Here is a 21,237-nt window from a genome sequence, read left to right on the forward strand (position 1 = left end):
TGTAGGTTTACTAGTGATCAAATCTCAAAAGCTTTGGCTCAGGCAGAAGTTTCTCTGAAGCCTTTGTGTTCACAAAAGACCTGATCCAAAACTTTTACCATGGCTTCTCTGGACTTCAGAGTTGGTCTAAAAGTGGGCTGGAAACTTCATGGGAACAGGTCCTCTAGAACATTCCATCAGGACTAAGGAAAGCCACAAGAGAACTTGTTCAACATTTCCAACCCAGCCCTGTCTGAGACCAGAAGATGCAGAGGCTATGGAAATAAAAAAAACAGAAAATTTTATCCCAGGGTCCTCAAACTTTGAAGATTAAGTTTTGAGCATCAGTTCAGGTTAGGCTTTATTTTATCTGAAATAGCTCTCTAAGCATTGTGTTACTGGGCTCCTGAGAAGATGAACAAGTTGTGTTCACGAGCACTGAAAATGAATCACAGGAAGGATGGCCAGCGCTTAGGGTGTTAGGCTGGGACTTGAGATACCTAGATTAAATTCTCTGCTCTACTCTAAACTTTCTGTGTGACCTTGGCTTCCCTGTGCCTCAGTTCCTCATGTGTAAGATGGGGATAATAGTCTTTCCCTGGAGTACAGCGGTATTGTGAGGATAAATCCCTTGGAGATCATGAGGTGCTCAGCTGCTACGGTGGTGGAGCAAATATAAGTACCTACAGCAGATAGGAAATGGAGATGGCTCTGGGTTACCAAAGCAACTTAACAGTTAGGTAGAAGGACTCCAATATGGTGTCAGGTGGCCCAATCTGAGCTTCATGCAGCAGGAATATAAATGTCCTGCTTCATGTAAATCAGAGGAACATTTATTACACAGCCTCAACAGGAAAAAAATAGTTTCACGTCATCTTTAAAGTAATTTGATTGAAATGCTGCAATCAGCAAATTCTCCCCATAGCAGAATGCCCTGAGACTTGCCCACAAGAATAGAAAACAGGGAAGCATCCCCTAAAGTACGTCTTGCCGTCACTGCCAGACGCAGTCTTGGAAACATTATCTAGACAACTGCAATACACACACAGTGCCAGCTTGTGCTGAAGTACCAGGGGACGCAGATGTTTGGTACTTCATATAATGAAGATGGAAATAAGGTAGTACTTTAGTGACTGGTACGCTGGCCTGCTCATCCCTACTGTGATGCTGAGCCTCTCTGCTGGAATGTGGTACACAGCAGCTGCTCACCTCCTACTCAATATGCAATGAAGCATGAACTGCTCTAAACCACAGTCTGTCTAGCTAAAGTTACCTGTATGGCTTCCATCACCACATCTGATCCCTTCACAGTCTAATGCATTTTATCCTCACAAGCATACTGGGAGGTAGGACAGCACTACTATTCCCATTTTACTGATGGGGAACTGAGCTACAGAAACACTACAGCCCAGATTCACTAAGGTACTTAGGCATCTAACTCCCAGTTTTAGGCTTCACTGTGATCCAATATGCCCCCTGCTCACCTGCCACCTAACTCTGTAGGTGCCTACACTCACTTGGCACCTAAATTCCTGCTGTAGAAATTTCCTAGGTGCTTACGTTTCTGCCTCTCAGCATGCACATGTGCACTGCTGCTTTACTCTAGGCATCCAGACACTTGTCTCCCAACTAAGCTCAAGAGCTATGCACAAACCAGGGGAAGATAGGCAGGCAAACGCCTACATTCCCTGGGGGCCTTGGTCTGGTAAGTGTGCCCTGAGCACCTACTGGGTCTGGGCCATTCAAAATGCAGCCTGAGACGTAGGAGGTGGTGGTAGTGCCCGCCTTGCAACCCAGTGGTTAGAGCACTCAGCTAGGATGTGGGAGATCTAAGTTCAGTTCCCCTTCTACCTGAAAGGGAGAAAGGACTCAAACAGGAGAAGCCCACACCTCTCAGGAGAGTTCCCTAATCAACTGACGTATGGGATATACTGACATAGGATCCCTCAAACTCTCTTGTTTAAGTTGTTCCACTGTGTATCAATAATTAAACAGTTCCTGGAGCAGATGAACTGGACCCTGGGCCTCCCACCTCCTAGATGGAACTAAGCTATAGAGTCATTTGCACTCTGTCTGGCCCAGTGACTAATTATTTATCCAAAGTGGAACAGCTTCAACAGGAGAGACTGATGGAGCTCCACATAGAATCAGAACTGGAAGGCACCATGAGAGGTCATCTAGTCCAGAGCACAGTGCTGCGTGACAAGCGTAACGGAAAGCCAAAGAATCAAATGGACGCTCATGGAGGGAGGGGGTACTGAGGACTCCAGCTATCCTACAGTCCCCAGCAGTCTCCGAAAAGCATTTGCATTCTTGGCTGAGCTCCCAATGCCCGTAGGGTCAAACACATTGTCCGGGGTGGTTCAGGGTATAGCTCGTCAATGTACCCCCTTCCCCCGCCCCCCCATGAAAGAAAAGGGAAAAAATCATTTCTTGACTTTTTTCAATGTCACCCTATGTCTACTGAATGCTGCTGGTAGACGCAATGCTGCGGCAGTGAAGAGCAGTATCCGCTCCCTTCCCCTCCCCAGTGGTAGATGGTACAATATGACTGCTATCCGTCCTCATCATCAGCCCGTGAGTGCTCCTGGCTGGCCTCAGGTGAGGCTGGCCGGGGGCGCCTGGGTAAAAATAGGAATGATTCCTGGTCATTCCCAGGAGATGGTACAGAACGGCTGGTAACTATCCTCATCATCACAACTGGGGGCTGAGTTCTATCAGCCCCCTCCCTTTCATGTGTAAAGAAAAGATTCTGTACTGCCTGGACTATCATAGCAGTGGGATGCTGGGCTCCTCTCCCCCACACCGTTTAATGTCCTGCCTGGACTATCATAGCAGCTGGAGACTGCCTCCCCCTCATTTCATCTCACTAACAAGTCACTGTTTCTTATTCCTGCATTCTTTATTACTTCATCACACAAATGGGGGGGACACTGCCACAGTAGCTCAGGAAGGTTGGGGGAGGAGGAAAGCAACGGGTGGGGTTGTTGCAGGGACACCCCCTAGAATGGCATGCAGCTCATCATTTCTGCGGGATCTGACACAGAGCGGCTGTGCTCTCTGGTTCTCTGATACACTGGTTCTCTAGTACACTTGCCCCATATTCTCCTCAGGACTGACTATTTTTAGATACCATAAAGGAGGGATTGATTCAGGGAGTCATTCCCATTTTTGTCTTTGTGCCCTTGGCCAACCTCAGCCAGGGGCACCCATGACAGCAGTAGACGGTACAGAACGACAGATAACAGTCATCTCCTCACCAATTTACAATGGTGCAGCAGACGGTACAGAACAACTGATAACCGTCTCAGCTGTCATGCAAAGGAAAATGAATGCTGCTGTGTAGCGCTGCAGTATCGCCTCTGTTAGCGGCATCCAGTACACATACGGTGACAGTAAAAAAAAGCTGAACGGGCTGCATGGTTGCCGTGCTATGGAGTCTGCCAGGGCAATCCAGGGAAAAAGGGCACGAAATGATTGTCTGCTGTTGCTTTCCCGGAGGAAGGAATGACTGATGACATTTACCCAGAACCACCCGCGACAATGATTTTTGCCCCATCAGGCACTGGGATCTCAACCCAGAATTCCAAGGGGCGGGGGAGACTGCGGGAACTATGGGATAGCTATGGAATAGCTACCCACAGTGCAACGCTCCAGAAATCGACACTAGCCTTGGACCATGGACGCACACCACCGAATTAATGTGCTTAGTGTGGCCGCGTGCACTCGACTTTATACAATCTGTTTTACAAAGCCAGTTTATGTAAAATCAGAAAAATCCCATAGTGTAGACATACCCACAGTTACACCTCCCTGAGAAAAGTCGGTGCCTGCAGACAGAGGGAAGAAGAGACTGCTGACAGCGTCAGGGATTGGGCTCATGGCTAAGTAGATGAAAAGAATCTTCATATCATTTTCAACTTCCTGTCCTGCTAGTCACCATGCAGAGCTACATCTGCCAGCAAAGCCATGAGTCAGGCTGGTGCTAAGACTGGTAGACCACCAGAACAGAGTGAAGGAGAATGGGACCTGTGAATGAGAAAGACTGAGTAGCTGCTCAAATACAAAGCTGGCCAAGTCTGCAGTATGAACTAGAAGAGTTCCTGCATTACAAAATCTCTCACTGCAAGCACTCACAGTGTGGGGTCTTTTTCCAGCCCTCTACTCCAACTGGCACCAGTTCAGGCTTGTTAATGTAACTGGCTAAATGGAATCTGAATACCTTTTAACACAAAATGATCATATTAAGCAATTACTTGAAAAAATACATATATCCCAAGCCCTAATGTGATAACTATCCAGGTCAAACAGTACTGCTAGTTTTTTTCATTTACTTTGCTTTCTATGTTCTATCCCCAGCAGGAGCAGCATTCACACTCTCCATAGCATCTGCAATGGATACAGCTTCACTTCACAAATTGGGAACATAGGAATTGCTATACTAGATCAGTAGCCAATAGCAGATGTTGAGAGGAAGATGAACAAAATCCTGCAGTTGACTGAGCTGTTGACAAGAGAAGTTACTTCTTAAGGAGTGGTCGACACTGAAAAGTTACATTGGCATTGCTACATCTCACAGGGTGCGAAAAAAATATCACATCCTGAAAGACTTAGTTAAGCTGACTTAATCCACCTTCCTGAGAAGTAGTAGCTAGGATGGAAGAATTCTCCCTTCGACCTAGCACTGTCTACATTGGGGGTTACTACAAGGACAGAAGGAGTTCTCCTGTCGCTGTAATTGAGTGTCTACACTGAAGCACCACAGCTGTGCTGCTGTAGCATTAAGTGTAGGCTTATCCTAACCTCCATCATTGGGATGACCCCCCAGGCATAAAGTCAAGCATATTTTTAAGGCCTAGTCGACACTAAAAAGTTAGTTCAACCCAGGGGTGTGAAAAATCCACACTCCTGAGCAACGTAGTTAAGTTGGACCTTACCCTCAGTGTAGACAGCACTAGGTTGATGGAAGAATTCTTCTGTCGACCTAGCTACTGCCTCTTGGAAAGGCGGATCAACTATAGTGATGGGAAAACCTCTCCCACCACTGTAGTGAGTGTCTATCCTGAAGCACTACTGGGGCACAGCTGCAGCACTAGAGCTGTGCTATGGCAGCAATTCTAGTGAAGACATAGCTTGAGTCACACTTCTCAAGCTACGGTTAACTGTTGCACTTCCCACTCAGTAACATCACACCTCACCAAAGAGCCTTTCGAGATGCTTCCTGAACAAAGCCTCATTCGTAACTTCATTGTCTCCCTTCTCAGCATGTGCAGAATAGAAAATTAGGGGTCCACACCCAGAAGTGCTGGAGCCTATTTTGGATTTATGGGAATGCATTATTATGTAAGAATAAAAAATGAGTGTGGTTCAGTGGTTATAGAAGGGAACTGAAGGCCCAATTCACTGTTGCACTGCATCTTTTGAAATATTTTTCTCCAGGGAAAAGGAAGCATAAACACACTACTCTTCTAGTCTGGCAGCATTTTACTCCCACTTGGCAGTGCTGTAAATGACTCCACAAGGTGCAGTGCAGTGATGAATCAGGCCATGTGAATTCAGACTCCTAGGTTACATTTCCAGCTCTCACAGTAACTTTTTGTGTTATTTCTTTGTTCCCCTTCCTTCCCCCAACTCCGTTATGTCAAATGGGGACAACCAGCAATGAAGAGGGAAGGAGATTGGGAGGCTTAATTTGTGTCTAACATCCTTTTGCCACCCTTTTGTGCAATACTCTATAGAAGTCCAAAGCATTGCTATTTTTTTCACTCAAATACTCTTTCAGAGTAATTCATTTTTTATTTATTTGCAAAAGTATATGAAAGATATTGCACATTCTGATAACTTATTCCCCACAGTATTGCGTCAAATTCTGACTCTTCTTGCAGTGACAGTTTCAAGTACGGTAGCAGTCAAATGACTGCACATAGAGTCTTAAAGATTGAAAATAAATGGGTTTCCTGGAGGGAAGGCATTTAATCCTGTAAGTAGGTTATAAGATATCCAAAAAGATTAAAGCTATTAGAAAGAGTTCTGGAGCATCTGAGGGGCTTTTATGTCAGGTAATTGGAAGGTAAACATTGATTCTGTGCATTAGTAAAAGAAAATCTTTAAACAGCTTGAAAGGTTTAATATCTTTATTAATGATCTGGAGGGGATAAACAAACAGCATATTAATTCACAGATGATACTAAGTTGACAGTTGCTACCAACAGCAGAGAAATACTACAAAAGTGCTGCAGGGAAATCAGAAATATAGACAGAGTAAGAATATGATATTCACCTTGGACAAATACAAAATAAACATCTTGGAAAAGATTATCTCCAACATGAATATTTAGTGTGAGCGAGGTACTGGTAAAGGAGTAATGTGAAAAGTGTATGGGTCATTGCAGACAGCAAGGCAAAAAGGAGTGAGTAGTGCAACAGAACATCTCTCTCCTGTAATAATCTTGGTATAAGGCATGCCTTTTAAGGTATCATCTGAAAACTCAATTTGCTGATCAGTGTTGTGCTGGTAAAATAGGTGTGGCAGCATCATATGTGAAGATATAAGATTCCCCTTTATGATGTTCCAAACCCCAAGCCTCAGCCAAACAGAAGCTGGCAAACAGGTCTGTCCTAAACAAAGGAATGTGTGCTCTACTTAATTTGCATTTAAGCAGTAAACAGTCATCATCATCAAGCAGGAGGGGAACACAAAGGAAGTTCAAATAGGTGAAAAAAAAAACAAACAAACCACCACCAGCAGGGAATATCCTTATACATGGACTGACTCCTGGTTCTCAGCTAGAAATGTTTTTCTATGAGGGGAACTGACACTATAAAAAGGAAGGACATACACCCCAAGAGACCCCCCCTCTCTACTTATCGTATTCACTGCACCTGAAGAGACAAAGGAAGCAGGTGTTGGACTCTGGGGGACGGGGTCCTGACAAAGAATTTGGTCAGTAACACTGCTGAAAGCATGTGGTGAAAAAACGGCTTTGTTTCTAATGTAGTTTGTTAAAAAGAAAATGCTTACTGGTGCCTAATTTATTTTTCTTATAACCATTTCTGACATTTACACCTCATTACCTTTACTCATTTAAAATGTCTTTGTAGTTAATAAATTTGTTTTACTGTTTTATCCAATCGATTATAAACAAGTTGAAATATCTGGGTAACTCCCTTTGGGGTAACCACATATACCCTTAAAGGAATAACGGATTTAAAATATTCGTACTGTCCAGAAGAGGTCTGGGCAATACAGGACATGCGTTTCGTGGGGAGGGTGGATCTGACACTGGGACTGTGTTGGGGTCACCCTGTGATAACTTTTATGGCTGCTAAGAACCACGGTGTGGCTGGCTGGCTACAGCACACACACAGATAGGAGTGACTTACATGCTGGAGGCTGTTTGTGAGGAGCAAGACATTGTAAAGGGCACCCCAGGTTACAGGGCAGGGGTGACAGCTACTCATTACTCTGGATCGCACCTCGGTATGCCACAGCAACCCACTACATGGCAATAAAATAATTTGCGACTCTGGGCTGTTCAGGCTAACGGAATGGAATCTGGTCATATCTCCCCAGCTGAGGATTTCCCCCAGAGAGTGATGCAGTCCCCCAAGCTGGTGCATAGCAGTGCAGCCAGCTCCTATATCACCACCTTGCAGCCCCAGTGTAGGATACACTAGGGACAAGCAGACGTGCAAGCCATGACCCAGCAACTCCCAGCTGGTAGATGGCAGTGTCAGAATTTACCTATGACAGAATTTAAGGCAGATCCCCCAATTACTCTAAATACCACCAGGGCTGGCTTAAAACTAGACAGAGAATCAGAGAGATACAACAGTCTCCCTGTCATCTTTCCTCACAATCCACTGCATACAGAATCTGAATTTTTTTTAGTATCTTACCTACAGTACTTAATTCAACAGAAAAGATAATTAATTATTCGAACAGACTATCAAGGAAGGTGGTAAGTTCCCAACATTTGGGCTCTTTAAATGAGAATTAGAGGTCTTTCTAAAGAGACATGCTCTGCAATTCATTGGGCACAATACAAGAATCACTGGGTAAAATTCCATGGTCTGAGTTATGCAGGAGATGAGACAACATAATCATAATGGTCCCATCACAGATTTTTAAGGCCAGAATTTTCCCAGTGACCACCTCTTCACAGACCACATTCTAATAAACCAGAGAGCAATGAATCCCAGAAATTAATGCAAAATGAAGGAAGGAACATTAAAACACTTTCTCCCCCATTTCAATTTATCTTTCATCTTAACAACTTTTATCTAGGTTTTTAGATTTGCATTTAGAGGCATCACATTTGGTTCTGGTTAGTATAAGATATTACTTGATTCTTACTTAGCTCCTTGCCATTCAGGTACCCACACACTGATTGGCTCATGTGTGCCAATCACAGCATAACGCCATCCTCTTCTTCTACCGCCTACCACAAAAGGAAAATAGCAAAGTATTTAGCTAGGATGGACTAGGATCAGTATCCTTGTATTGGAAGCTTTTAAGTGTCTCAGCTGCAATGGCTGTGTAAGTTTAACAGGCTGCTGTGAGGCAAACATCTCACATTTGGGGTTGGATTTGCCCAGAAAGGACAGGCCCTTACCTGTGCTGGCCCAAGGAAGATACCAAGGGCAGCTTACGTTGACATAGGTCCCAGGCAGCCCATCAGGCCAGCAGGCATAGTCATCCAATGTCCTGCTGCAGAACTTGCCTTCTGCAGAGAGATGGAGAATGGGATCAAGTATTGGCCTTGAACCATGATCACTGAAGAGCAACCATCGGAAAACAGGAGGAATGAAGGCGAAGCAGCTGCACCACATAACTGTAAAAGGTTTTGTTTTGTTTTAGGAAGGGGAAGTAAATACCATTTATCCTCACCCCTTACAAGAATAAAGGGAAGGGACTGAACCTACCAGGCTGCTCTTTCACTGACTGAACAAATGGACAGGATGATTGCGGAGGTGACATCGCAAAGATCTCATGCCATGGTGCCACAATACCTGAAGCCAGAGGCTTCCATCCTGCCCCGGTGCCAGGTATCCTCCTCATCTCTCTGCCTTTGTACAGCCCAGTCTCTCACATTGGTTCTCTCAGCAGCTCATATTCTTGTTATGAATGCTGTATATAATCTCTCTCTGAGAACTGGTTGCTACCATGATGTTCTGAATTCTAAACTAATACATTGATACATTGCTGATATGCCCACACAAATTACCATGGATCAGCATTACAGCTTATTCAATGTGCTAACGCTACAGTTTCACATTTATTAAAACGTCAGTCTTGGAGGTGATCACTCTGAGCATGATGGAACAAGGGGAGATGAATGTCTCCCTCCCACTACTGCTATCACTATACACTCCATTGTAGCAATACAACTAAGAGAGGCAGCTATGGGGAAACGAACAACATTTTTAAAAACAGTATTTTATAAATGTAATTTGAGACTCGCGTGGTTCTTTTCAGAGCTTTACTGTAGCACAGAGGCACTCTAGGAGCTCCCACGGTGTGTCCAATTGTGGGCTGTATTGTCAGCAAGTCCCAGCAATTTGCCAAGCATAACACTGAACAGATTGCAGCTGCCCTCATCTTCAACAGAACATTTCAGCCTATAGAGACCATGAACTGCATTCTCATTTACACTAAGGCACCTTTACACCACTCTGACGGATAAAGGGCCCTTAAAGTGGGTGTATATTAAGGGGACCGAGTGTAAATGGAATATGGCCTTATATGTCCAATGCAGGACTCTCCTTGAAGATCCCTGTAGAACACTCCTTGCTAGGACCTATCATCTCCCTTGGGCTGCTCCTCCACATGAAAGGTTGCACGGCACATTGCAGAACTCCATGGGTGGCGTTCATCCTGCAGGCAGCACTGACAATACCACCTGCCTTGGAACCAAACATGAGCCATGGCACTACAAGATACTTGGGCCATGGAAATGAATGGTTTTATAGCACAAAAACAACGAGGATTCCGGTAGCACCTTAAAGACTAAGGGATTTATTTGGGCATAAGCTTTCGTGGGTAAAAAACCACTTCTTCAGATGCAACAATGCAAAAATGTGGGGGTTTTTTAACCCACGAAAGCTTATGGCCAAATAAATCCCTTAGTCTTCAAGGTGCCACCAGACTCCTTGTTGTTTTTGTGGCTACAGACTAACACTGTGGTACCTGACACAATGCAAGGTTTTATAGCAGAACCGTTCCATGTAATCTCCTCTCCCACAGCCTGCATGGAAACCTGTTATCCCAGGAAGCAGCCCAACACAAGCAGTGGGCTGGAGAGAATGGGAATGGAAATGGAGTTATGGAGAGGGAGGACTTTGTGTTTCCTTGCTCCAATTAGCAGATGTTTTATAAAGTAAACATCCCATTCCTGCCAAGCATTACCTGTCACAAGAGGAGGTGACTCATACAGATACTTCAGGCACTGGAGCTGATATTCTTTCCACTTCTGCATCACTTCAGAGAGGGACCCATATGCACTCTGTAAGAGAAAAGTCTCAAGTACTTTAAGAGCCAAACCAGCTGCTTCACAAACAGCCTAGATAAATAAAAACACAGCTGTAGCCCAGTTAGATCTACCCTGCAAGTACTAGAACAGCCCTGTCAAGATCCCTATATAAAGAGGAAGAAGGAAATACAGAGTTTCATCAGGCCTGCCCAGAAGATTCAGGGGGCCTGGGGCAAAGCAATTTTGGGGGCCCTTTCCATAAAAAAAGTTGCAATACTATGGAATACTATATTCTCGTGGGGGCCTAGGGAAAATTGCCCCACTTGCCCTCACCTCTGAGCGGCCCTGAGTTTCATGATCATAAAGAGCCTCTGTTGCATGTTAGTCTCAGGACAACCAAGGAGATGACCAATGCAAAACACACAACCTGTCTGACACGGTATGGAGATTTTCATGAAAAGGTTATGGTCACAAGTGATGCTCATTTTCTGACTCATTACCTCCAAACAAACCTTTTCAATGAGCAGGAACATCAGTGAACTTTCCTGGAAAAGGACTTCTAGCCAACAGCAGCTTCTATGATCCCAAAATTGAGGCCAAGAGAACCCAGCGTATTCAGCTGACATGATCCAAGTGCTCCTCCATAGCAAGGGGTGAAATTTCCCCTCTAACTGTCTCTTCTGGGTGGCAGTTGCTCCAACATGTAGCACACGTCCCTGCCTCCCCCAAGAGACCTGCCTCTGCACAGACACCTACTGCCAACTACTCAGAGTTTCAGGAAGAGAAGTTTCACATTTGGTCACTGATGATTAATGTGACAATAGTGAAGCCAAGTGAATTGAGTAGTAGGCATCCTAGGTGGCACTGACAGGCCCATCTTGTTGCCTGCATTTTCCCTTGTGGTCTTTTAAAAACATCAAACTAGCAAAAGCTGGATTATGAACATAAGAACTACCATCCTGTAAGTAACCAATGGTCCATCTAGCTCAGCATCCTGTCTCAGAGAATGGCCCAGCATGGATGCTTCAGAAGGCATAAAACCAGCAGCATGAACCTAATCGTGCAATACTCTAATAAAGGGTGGGGGAAACATCATCTAACCCCAGCTGTTAATCAGTTTATGCTTTGAAGCATGAGGATTAAATAACCCTTGTAATTTTACCCTGGATGCTTTAACAGTCCTTTGTTTTTTAATCCCTTCCCACATCCAAATCTTTTTTGTGGCGGTGGGGACAAGCCAAGGGCCTGCACAGTATCATTTTAAACTGGCAAAAAAAATATGAAGCCGTTTTTAATTACACAAGAGTTTAAAGAACACTGGGCTGGATTCTTTCCATTATATCAGCGCGACTCATCAATTGCCCTGCATTTCACATGAGTGTAAGCATGAACAGAATCAGACTCTACATTTTTAGAACACGGCGCTTTAAGGTTCCCTCTGCCAGCATTGTACTCTTTCCTATGAATTCGAAACATTTAAAATGTTTGTGAAGAAAAATTTGCGCATCAAGCCTCTGCCCTGAGCAACTAACCCACCCAGAATAGGGGTCACTAATGGGAGCACATCACAACCAGGCTCAGACATACAAGCATGACAATATTGCTCTCATAAACATGAGCTATGTGAGGGCCTGGGGACCTTATTGGCCAATGCATGCTTCCAGGTGCTCCTCTGCTCTTGACTAACATATTAGTAACGCTCGTGAAGATCAGAGCTCACGACAAAACCCAGCAAAACGCTGATCAGGGTGAGCTTCTGATGACGAACAAATGAGTTACTCTCCTGTGACAAATGTCCCAGAAGTCCAAATGAGCAGCCAGTAAGGCGATCATCATTATGTTCATTAATAAAGATGCTCTTGGGAGGTATAATGAGGAGTGGAACTGACTTGCCTAAACACAACATGGACATTTATTAAGTGCCTGTATTTAAGTGTAGATTTTAACAGAGGTTATAGTCTTTGTCTAGTTGATACAAAGCACCCTGGTCTGCATCTTGCCAACGAGGGCTGCATTGCCAGTCAGATTTTACCCATAGTCCTCACAGAAGGCTGCTGGGAGCTTACATGCTCTGGATGGCAGGGGGAAAGAAAAAAACAAAACAAAACAAAAACAGCACGAAAACCACCACACCACTTATTTGGGTGCCTAAAGCTAGAAAAATCTGGCCTTCTCCTTATTAGGTTAGAAAGGCATTCACAAGCCAGAGCTCATTTTCTTCAATTGGATTAATTGTTCCTAAATATTCATCAAATAATCTGCTGAACGAGTCATTTTCAGACTATGGGTTGTTTAGGGTTGTTCATTGTGACCAGTCACTATCCTCCTTGTATGCTTGGCCACCTAAGTCACATGGTATTGTTTCATCTCTTTCCAACAGCATGGGAAACGTTTTAGAAACAGTTTAAAAAAAAAGCTGCACATCTAAGATAAGCTTTTGGACAATAATCCTTTGCCCTAAATTTGTGGCACCACTAGGATTCACAAAAATTTTCATGGAATATTTAGTAATCATCTCTACATATGACCCCCCCCCCCCAAATCACAGCAAACCAAATTCACCCCTTTATACTGTATTGAAAAACGTGTGCAAATCATTTTTAATTGAAAACTAGCTGTAGTCAATTATATAAACCCAAGATTATTCATATTAAGGTCATTAGATTTTCCAGAATACACTAGTTTAAAAAAAATATTTTGGAAAAGAAAAAAAAGTATCATTTTCTGAATAGATTTAAATTGTCATATAGGAATAACCACCTTTAACAATGACTGGGCAAACTGAAATCTCTGTCCATCTGTTTAATCAGCAGTAAATGTTCTATCTGCAATGATTTCTCATCCTGTCCTAAGACAACGCTAATACAATTATTAGCAAACTATTATTAGCAAAATAGGAAAATAATCAGACATGTTCTCTTTAGGGAAGAGGACTCATTTGGGGATATTTTTTTTTTTTTACCACCAATATCCTGCTGCCAAAAAAAAAAAAATCAAATATAATCGATTGTACAGTATCTTTATCACTCTATGCACTCAGCAGTTTATAATTTGATTAATCTGAATACCATTTCTTGTTGCTCAGGTGAATACCAAATTAGTCACTGGATGTAAATTTTATACATTCTATCTACCCTTTTACAAAGGGACTTCATAGCAGGTGAACAATAATCAGTATGATTTGTATAGCACTATAGATGTGCAATGTAATTACTCAAACTAGAGAAACTAAATTAGTCAATAGATTACTATTATTTGTATAGTGTCAAGTGTGCTAGACACTTTATAGACAGGTAAACATGACAAGGACCCTGCTCCAGAGGGCCTACACCTAAACAGACAATCCATAGGCAAGAGGAGGAGGAGTTATGGCAGGCAACAAGTAACTCAAACAAATAGCATAGTTAAGCACGTCCTGTAAGTATCATGATTTTCATCACTAGTTTGTTGCCATCTTACAATTATTTTCGGTTCTTTGCTAAGTACTGGGCAGTGAGAGGAGAAGCACTAAAAAGGTAGATCGTCTTTCCTTAGTACACATCTCTCTTGCTGGGAGGCTGAGGAGAGGACGGAGGCATGGCAGATTAGGTCGAGGTGGTGGGGTTTCAAGGCATATGAGATGCTGCGTGAGGCATAAGTGGGAGAAGCACAAAGGAGGCAAGCTGTGAGGCAGCTTGGGTGGCATGAAATGGATTTAGGAGAATTAAGAGAGACAAGTGCAATGAGCTATTCATTGTACTAATATAATTAAGTGCAATTAATCGCTGGTGATTAATTATCCCATTCAGAAAAGTCTGAGGAAAGAATTCTTTAGAAATCAGTGACACCTTTATATGAAATCCTTAGCATGATTACACTATGTCTTAGCAGTTTTCACTACACAAAAAAGCACTTTTATCATTTTCCTATATCCTGGAGGTTACCCAGGTAATTTCATTTATTTGATCCCAATACAATCCTTGCCACACAAGTGCAGTTCCACGACATAAGAGTCTGAAACTGCAAGGTGCTCAACAACTTCATTTCTCATTGAAGTCAATGGAAGCAGAGGCTGCTCAGAACTTCACAGAACTCACGCGTCATCTTGCAGGACAGGGCAAGTTCTCTCCCAGTCTCTGACACAGCTTGGAAAAATGTGGCCTTTTCTCAGAACCCTATTGAGCTCCCTCTCTTCTTATCCATGTATTCCCTGCCCCAGCCTCGTGTGTGAAAACAAAAACTCTCTTTCTACATTGGCTTCAGCATGCCCAGCCCATTCAGTTGTGTCCCATTCCAGTATATGTAATGTCCCCAATTCATCACCAAGGACTCAATTGCAAACACATGATCCAATGGCTGGAAGCTAAAACTAGACAAATTTGGATTGGAAATAAGGTGTGAAATTTTAACAATGTAATTAACTAAAGGAACAACTTACCAAGGATCACTGTGGATTCTCCATCACTGACCATTTTAAAATCAAGATTAGATGTTTTTCAAAAGATCTGCTCTAGGAATTATTATGGGAAGGTTCTATGGCCTGTGTTATATAGGAAGTCAGACAAAATTATCACAATGGTCCCTTATGATCTGGAAATCTGATCAACTGTGATGACAAAGACTAGGAGCTAGGAACTGCCAAATTCTAATCCCAGCTCCCAAAGTGACTCCCCAGGTGACACTGGCAAGTAAGTTCATTTTCTCTATCTGTGACACAGGTACAATACCATACTTACATCACTGTGGGGTTGTGTAGATCCATATAGGATTATGCTCCTACAGCTCTTTGTAGATGTGAAGTGCTAATAATAATCAGTAGTAATACGACTACGCTTACAGTAAAATGGTCAGAAAAACTGGTTCCCAGCAAAGCCTAATTTCCAGGCGATTTAGCTCTGGATCAGAATCCCGGTCTTGGGGGAACTCAGGATCTTATCTGAAAGCCATTTAGAGAGATTGGCCTGTTACTAGTTATGTTTTTAGAAGAGGCAAAGAATGACAGGCCAGAATAGAGTCTAATGAAAGGGTCTCTACACTAAGTGTCTGCATTAGAGAAGCTTCCACTTCCCAGGATGGGCAATTTGATTCTATTAACAACAGATATAGGCTTGAATTTACAACACTGAGTTTTGTCTTCTGATCATAGCCCTAAAGGAGCAGAATACAGCACCGAAACCCCAGAAAGTCCTCTGTATACAATTATCACCTTGTATCCAACAAGGGGTGAGAATCTCCTCTCTCAGGAGGGCAGTTCTCAGGTTTCAGTGAATTTGGTAGTGACAGTCCCTCAAGCCACAGACCAGGCTCAGACACATCAGCATTAGCGCAAACTTCTCTCAAAGTGCTCTTCATTCAACAATATGCCTCAGCCCAGACCTGGACACTGCTTCTTCGAGCATGAAAGGGATTCATCCTTTGGTCCTTTTTGGTCTATGGCTTCTCAAATAACTGTCACAGTACGTGTCCATTGTAACAGAGCAACAACTCACCGGCGCAGCACCTCCTGATGGTAGTCCAGGGAATTAGCTTTCCATTCTCCGGAGTGCCCTCTCTCACTCGCTGTCTCGCTTTTCGCTAGCCCACATGTCCCTCCCGGACCCCGGTGCCCCTTTCTCTTGGGGGCTGCCCCGTCAGTATCCCCACAGTTCCTGGGTCTCCCTACCCAGGGGACCCCCAACCACTACCTCACCTCAGTATAAGGCTACTGCCAGTCACCATCTAGCCCCAGTTCACTAGGGCAGACTGCAGTGTACAAGCCACTCATCACAGGCAAGATGAGTTTGGATCTGCTGCCTCTGCCTACCCTTGGGCTGCCCACTGCAACTCCAGTACCTGTTTGGTCTTGCACAAGGCCAGCAGCCTGGGGAGTTGCCAGGCAGGACCTCCCCAGCTCCTCTCACCTTTCCTCAGCCCTGCTCCATCTCAGGCACCCTGGTACGCTCCCCAGAAGCCAGGCCCGTCTTCCTCCACAGCTAGAGGAGACTCTGAGCCTAGCAGCCCCTTTATAGGGCCAGCTGTGGCCTGATTGGGGCATGCCCAGCTGCAGCTGCTTCCACAATCAGCCCAGGCTCACTGCTTTGCCCTGCCACAGCCCTCTCCCAGGGCTGTTTTAAGTCCTTCAGAGCAGGAGGGGTGACCACCCCGCTACACCATCTTGTGGTAGGTTTCAGAGTAGCAGCCGTGTTAGTCTGTATCCGCAAAAAGAACAGAAGTACTTGCTGGCACCTTAGAGACTAACAAAGTTCAGCATAAGCTTTCGTGGGCTACAGCTCACTTCTTCAGATGCACAGAATGGAACACACAGACAGGAGATATTTATACATACAGAGAACATGAAAAGGTGAAAGTAGGCATGCCAACAGGAAGAGTCTAATCAACTGAGATGAGCTATCGCCAGCAGGAGGAAAAAAAACCTTTGAAGTGACAATTGAGATGATCCATAGAAGGTGTGAGGTCCTGCAGTGGGCAGTGGGCTGGGGAAAGGTGAGGTCCTCACACCTTCTATGGGTCATCTCAATTGTCACTTCAAAGGTTTTTTTTCCTCCTGCTGACGATAGCTCATCTCAATTGATTAGACTCTTCCTGTTGGCATGCCTACTTTCACCTTTTCATGTTCTCTGTATGTATAAATATCTCCTGTCTGTGTGTTCCATTCTATGCATCCGAAGAAGTGAGCTGTAGCCCACGAAAGCTTATGCTGAACTTTGTTAGTCTCTAAGGTGCCAGCAAGTACTCCTGTTGATCTTGTGGTAGAATTTTGTTATGTGTCTGTCTGCCCAGAAGGACATGGACTGACACACCTCTTCACTCCCCCAACTCATTTCACACAGAGCACAAAACAACCTCCAGCCAGTAACAGCTTTTAGTCATTACTGGGACGGAATGGATTAAATCCAGTGGTTTGAAAGCAAGTGTCAGCATGCCATTATTAGTTCCCTGAGTCAGTCTCTGACCCAGTTCTCAGTTTCTCTCTAATATGATGGTGTGCCTTATAGACCTGAAGATAATTATTTTTCTCTCAAGATTTTTAAAACTATTTATCTGAAAGAGAAATCAAGGTGTTGGGTTCTTTTGCGGACACTGTAGTGACAGCGTAGGTAAGGCTGAACTCCAATTTCAGTAATAAGGCAGATTTTGCCTCCACATCTTTACCTTTCATGAAAAGATACCCAGAATCCATGAGAATTGGTTAGGGGGCTCCTTTGCCAGGGTATAACAGGTCTTGAAAATCTGAGAAAAACCAAAAGAGGCAATGACCTGGAAAAAACATAAAATTTTCAGAGGTAAAGTTTGCAGACACAAAAATTGGGGGAGTAGAAGTAAATAATGAAGAGGACAGGTCACTAATTCAGAGAGATCTAGTTCGCTTGGTAAACTGGGGCAAGCAAACAATATGCATTTTAATATAGCTAAACGTAAATGTATTCATCTAGGAACAATTTAACTTAACAAAGAGAAGGTGTCAAACGGATAGTTAAGAGTTAATGGAACAGAAGGACTTCATATCTCTTTTGCCTGTAAAGGGTTAACAAGAACAGTGAGCCTGGCTGTCACCTGACCAGAGGACCAATCAAAGGACAGGATACTTTCAAATCTTGAGGGAGGGAAGGTTGTGTGCTGTGCTGTTAGTTTTTGGTTGTTGTTCACTCTGGGGGCTCAGAGGGACCAGACGTGCAACCAGGTTTCTCTCCAATCTCTCCGATACAGGCTCTTATAAGTTCAGAATAGTGAGTACTAGGTAGATAAGGCAAGTTAAGCTTATGGTTGTTTTCTTTATTTGCAAATGTGTATTTGGCTGGAAGGAGTTCAAATTGGTATTTTGCTGAAAAGATTTTAATTTGTACTTGTATACTTAGGCTGGGAGGGTATTCCCAGTGTTTATAGCTGAAAGACCCTGTACCTATTCCATTTTTTAAATTTACAAAGATAATTTTTACTGTTTTTCTCTCTTTAATTAAAAGCTTTTCTTGTTTAAGAACCTGATTGTTTTTTTATTCTGGTGAGACCCCAGGGGACTGGGTCTGGATCCACCAGGGAATTGGTGGGGAGAAAGGAGGGAAGGGGGAGAGAAAGGTTAATTTCTCTCTGTGTTAGGATTACTTTCTCTCTCAGGGAGAGTCTGGGAGGGGAAAGGAGAAGGAGGGGGAAGGTGAATTTTCCTCTCTGTTTAAAGATTCAAGGAGTTTGAATCACAGTGATCTTCCAGGGTAACCCAGGGAGGGGAAGCCTGGGAGAGGCAATGGTGAGGAAAAGGATTTACTTTCCTTATGTTAAGATCCAGAGGGACTGGGTCTTGGGGGTCCCCAGGCAAGGTTTTGGGGGAACCAGAGAGTACCAGGCACTGGAATTCCTGGTTGGTGGCAGCGCTACAAGTACTAAGCTGGTAACTGAGCTTAGAGAAATTCATGCTGGTACCCCATCTTTTGGACGCTAAGGTTCAGAGTGGGGAATTAGACCATGACAGAAGGTTAAGTGGTGACTTGATTAGTGTCAATAAGTATCTACATGGAGAACAAATATTTAACAATGGGCTCTTCAATCTAGTAGAGAAAGGCACAACACAATCCAATAGCTGAAAGTTCAAGCTAGACAAATTCAGACTGGAAACCAGGTGTAAATTGTTAGCAGAAATTGGACCAATTTACCAAGGGTCATGGTGGATTCTCCATCACTGAATTTTTAAAATCAAGATTGGATGTTTTTCTAGAAATTATTTTGGGGATGTTCTATGGCCTGTGCCATACCAAAAGTCAGACCAGATGATCACAATGATCCCTTCTGGCCTTGAATCTATGAATTTCTAGAAGTGATATTGGGGAGGGCAATACTTTGGCCACTTTGCTGCCATTCATGGCACTTGTTACATGCAAAATTTCACGTTCCTTTCGCAGATGGAAGGTGAATCACAGGTGCCCTATTGACACAGGCACAAATTCACTATAGGACTTTCCATTGATAAAGTGCAGCTTTTGCGTGTTGAAGAGCTGCTTTGTCTGAGGACTACGTTGTCTCTTCATTTTGGGTGATGATATAGGGCCGAGTTAAGGGCATTTGTGAGACTAACTGTGGTTTTCCAAGCTTTCATATACTTTTAAAGCATATTTTCCTTTTAGAAACAGTTTTCCACTGTTTATTATTTCTCCTTCTTCCCCAAGTTATGACATTCCTTCAGTTTTTTTTCCACTTGGAGTTATGATGCCCAATTTCAATTTTCACTCCAATTTAATGTAGTCTTCTTGATTTAGGCAAGACGCAGTGCCTCTCTGAGATGAAGTAATTATTATTACCCTGCCTTGGCAACTGCTTCACTGATCAAATGAGCTCGCCTTAATTATGCCTCCCAACTCATATTTTACAAGTTACTTGGTTGGCAGCTGGGTCATTCTGGACAAACCCCTCGGAAACGGCAAGCACTGAATCAGAGCAGCCCTTCATTCAGAGAAAAGTCTTTATTACCAGCTTTCAAGAATGTTTTACACAACATTTCTGGTTCATTAGTGACCAAGGAAAATTACTCCAGGAGCTGGAGAGCTAATTTTTTTTTCCCCCCCAATGTTCTCCCTTTTTAAGTTTCCTCCCTTCTCTCATTGGGAGTAGTAACTGATGAACACATGTAGGGGCAGCTCCAGGCACCAGCGCAGCAAGCACGTACCTGGGGCAGCAAGCCGCGTGGGGGGCGGCCTGCCGGTCATCATGAAGGTGGTAGTCAGGGAGCCTTCGGCGGTGTTTCTGTAGGAGATCTGCCAGTCCCGGGCTTCAGTGGCAATTCAGTGGCGGGCATGCCGAAGGCACAGGACCGGCAGATCAGCTGCAGAACTGCCGCCGAATCCGCATGACCAGCGGACCTCCCACAGAAACGCTGCCGAAGGCTCCCTGGCTGCCGTGCTTGGGGCGGCAAAAAAAAGAGCTGTCCCTGAACACATGGAGGGAAAACACTGCAGGAGTTACTGAGATTTCTGCAGCAGCTTCGTGCACACATCTGCCGTTTGGCCTCTCCAAGAGCTCAGCACTTCTCCAGCATTTAGTCTTTTATTCTCTCTCCTAGCACACTGGGCCTCCATGAGGTATCCTTTTCCATGGGATCTATCTCCTGGTCCCAGATTAGTTGGTCGATCAGGGACAACACATCTGGAATGCTAAGGCTCTTGACAAAACAAAAAGCAAACAAACTAACATTCAGTTTCAGTTTTCAGCATGGTTCTTATTTTACCTGAACCAGTTTGCTGGGCCCTAACTGGCATGGCATATCAGTAAAGTATTACCTTGCTAAGTGCACTTTCAGTTTCAGCACAGTCTAGAATTAAGAGAGATCCTCTAGCAATCGATGCATGGAATGCTTCTCCTCTGGTAGGTCAGGCGGGGTAAGAAGGCTCTCCTCTCCTACGTGGCTTTGTACTGGGCAAGTGCCATTTTCTATTGCACCTATCCTCAGTGACAGATAGGGCTGGGATGGAGAAGAATTATCAGCAGTCCTTACTCCTGCTCCTTGAAATGTCCTCCAGCATTTAGGTCAGGATGGAGCTCTGCCCACTGGTCATTGTGGGAACCAGTAGTCAATATCCTTACAGCTCAAGTTGAGACAGATTTAGTTTGACAGCCATTGTTACCATCAAATGTTCTTTTCATTACAACTTCTTTCATTTGTTATGACAAATGTTCCTACCCAGGACTTATTGCCTGGGTCAGTTACAAATCCAACACGAGAAAACAACTATGCTCCTAAGCAAAGGCACAAAGAAAAACCCCCTTCCTTGGGGGACTCTGGTGACAAAAAGGATCAGGAAAAAAAAATGAAGCCACAGCTATA

General features: G+C 44.0%; 1 protein-coding gene across 1 annotated transcript in view; it reads right to left on the bottom strand.

Annotated features, from left to right (window-relative positions):
* Window positions 1-21,237, bottom strand: part of GLP1R (glucagon like peptide 1 receptor) — a 98,523-nt gene that overhangs the window by 44,594 nt on the left and 32,692 nt on the right. Inside the window, exons 2-3 of the mRNA XM_050951584.1 lie at window positions 10,388-10,484; window positions 8,595-8,705 (exon numbers count right to left, since the gene is read on the bottom strand). Of these exons, the coding sequence (XP_050807541.1) occupies window positions 8,595-8,705; window positions 10,388-10,484 (208 nt within the window). The remainder of the gene's footprint in view (window positions 1-8,594; window positions 8,706-10,387; window positions 10,485-21,237) is intronic.

Source organism: Gopherus flavomarginatus, chromosome 4 (assembly GCF_025201925.1).
Source record: "Gopherus flavomarginatus isolate rGopFla2 chromosome 4, rGopFla2.mat.asm, whole genome shotgun sequence".
In the NCBI taxonomy this organism is placed as follows: domain Eukaryota; kingdom Metazoa; phylum Chordata; order Testudines; family Testudinidae; genus Gopherus; species Gopherus flavomarginatus.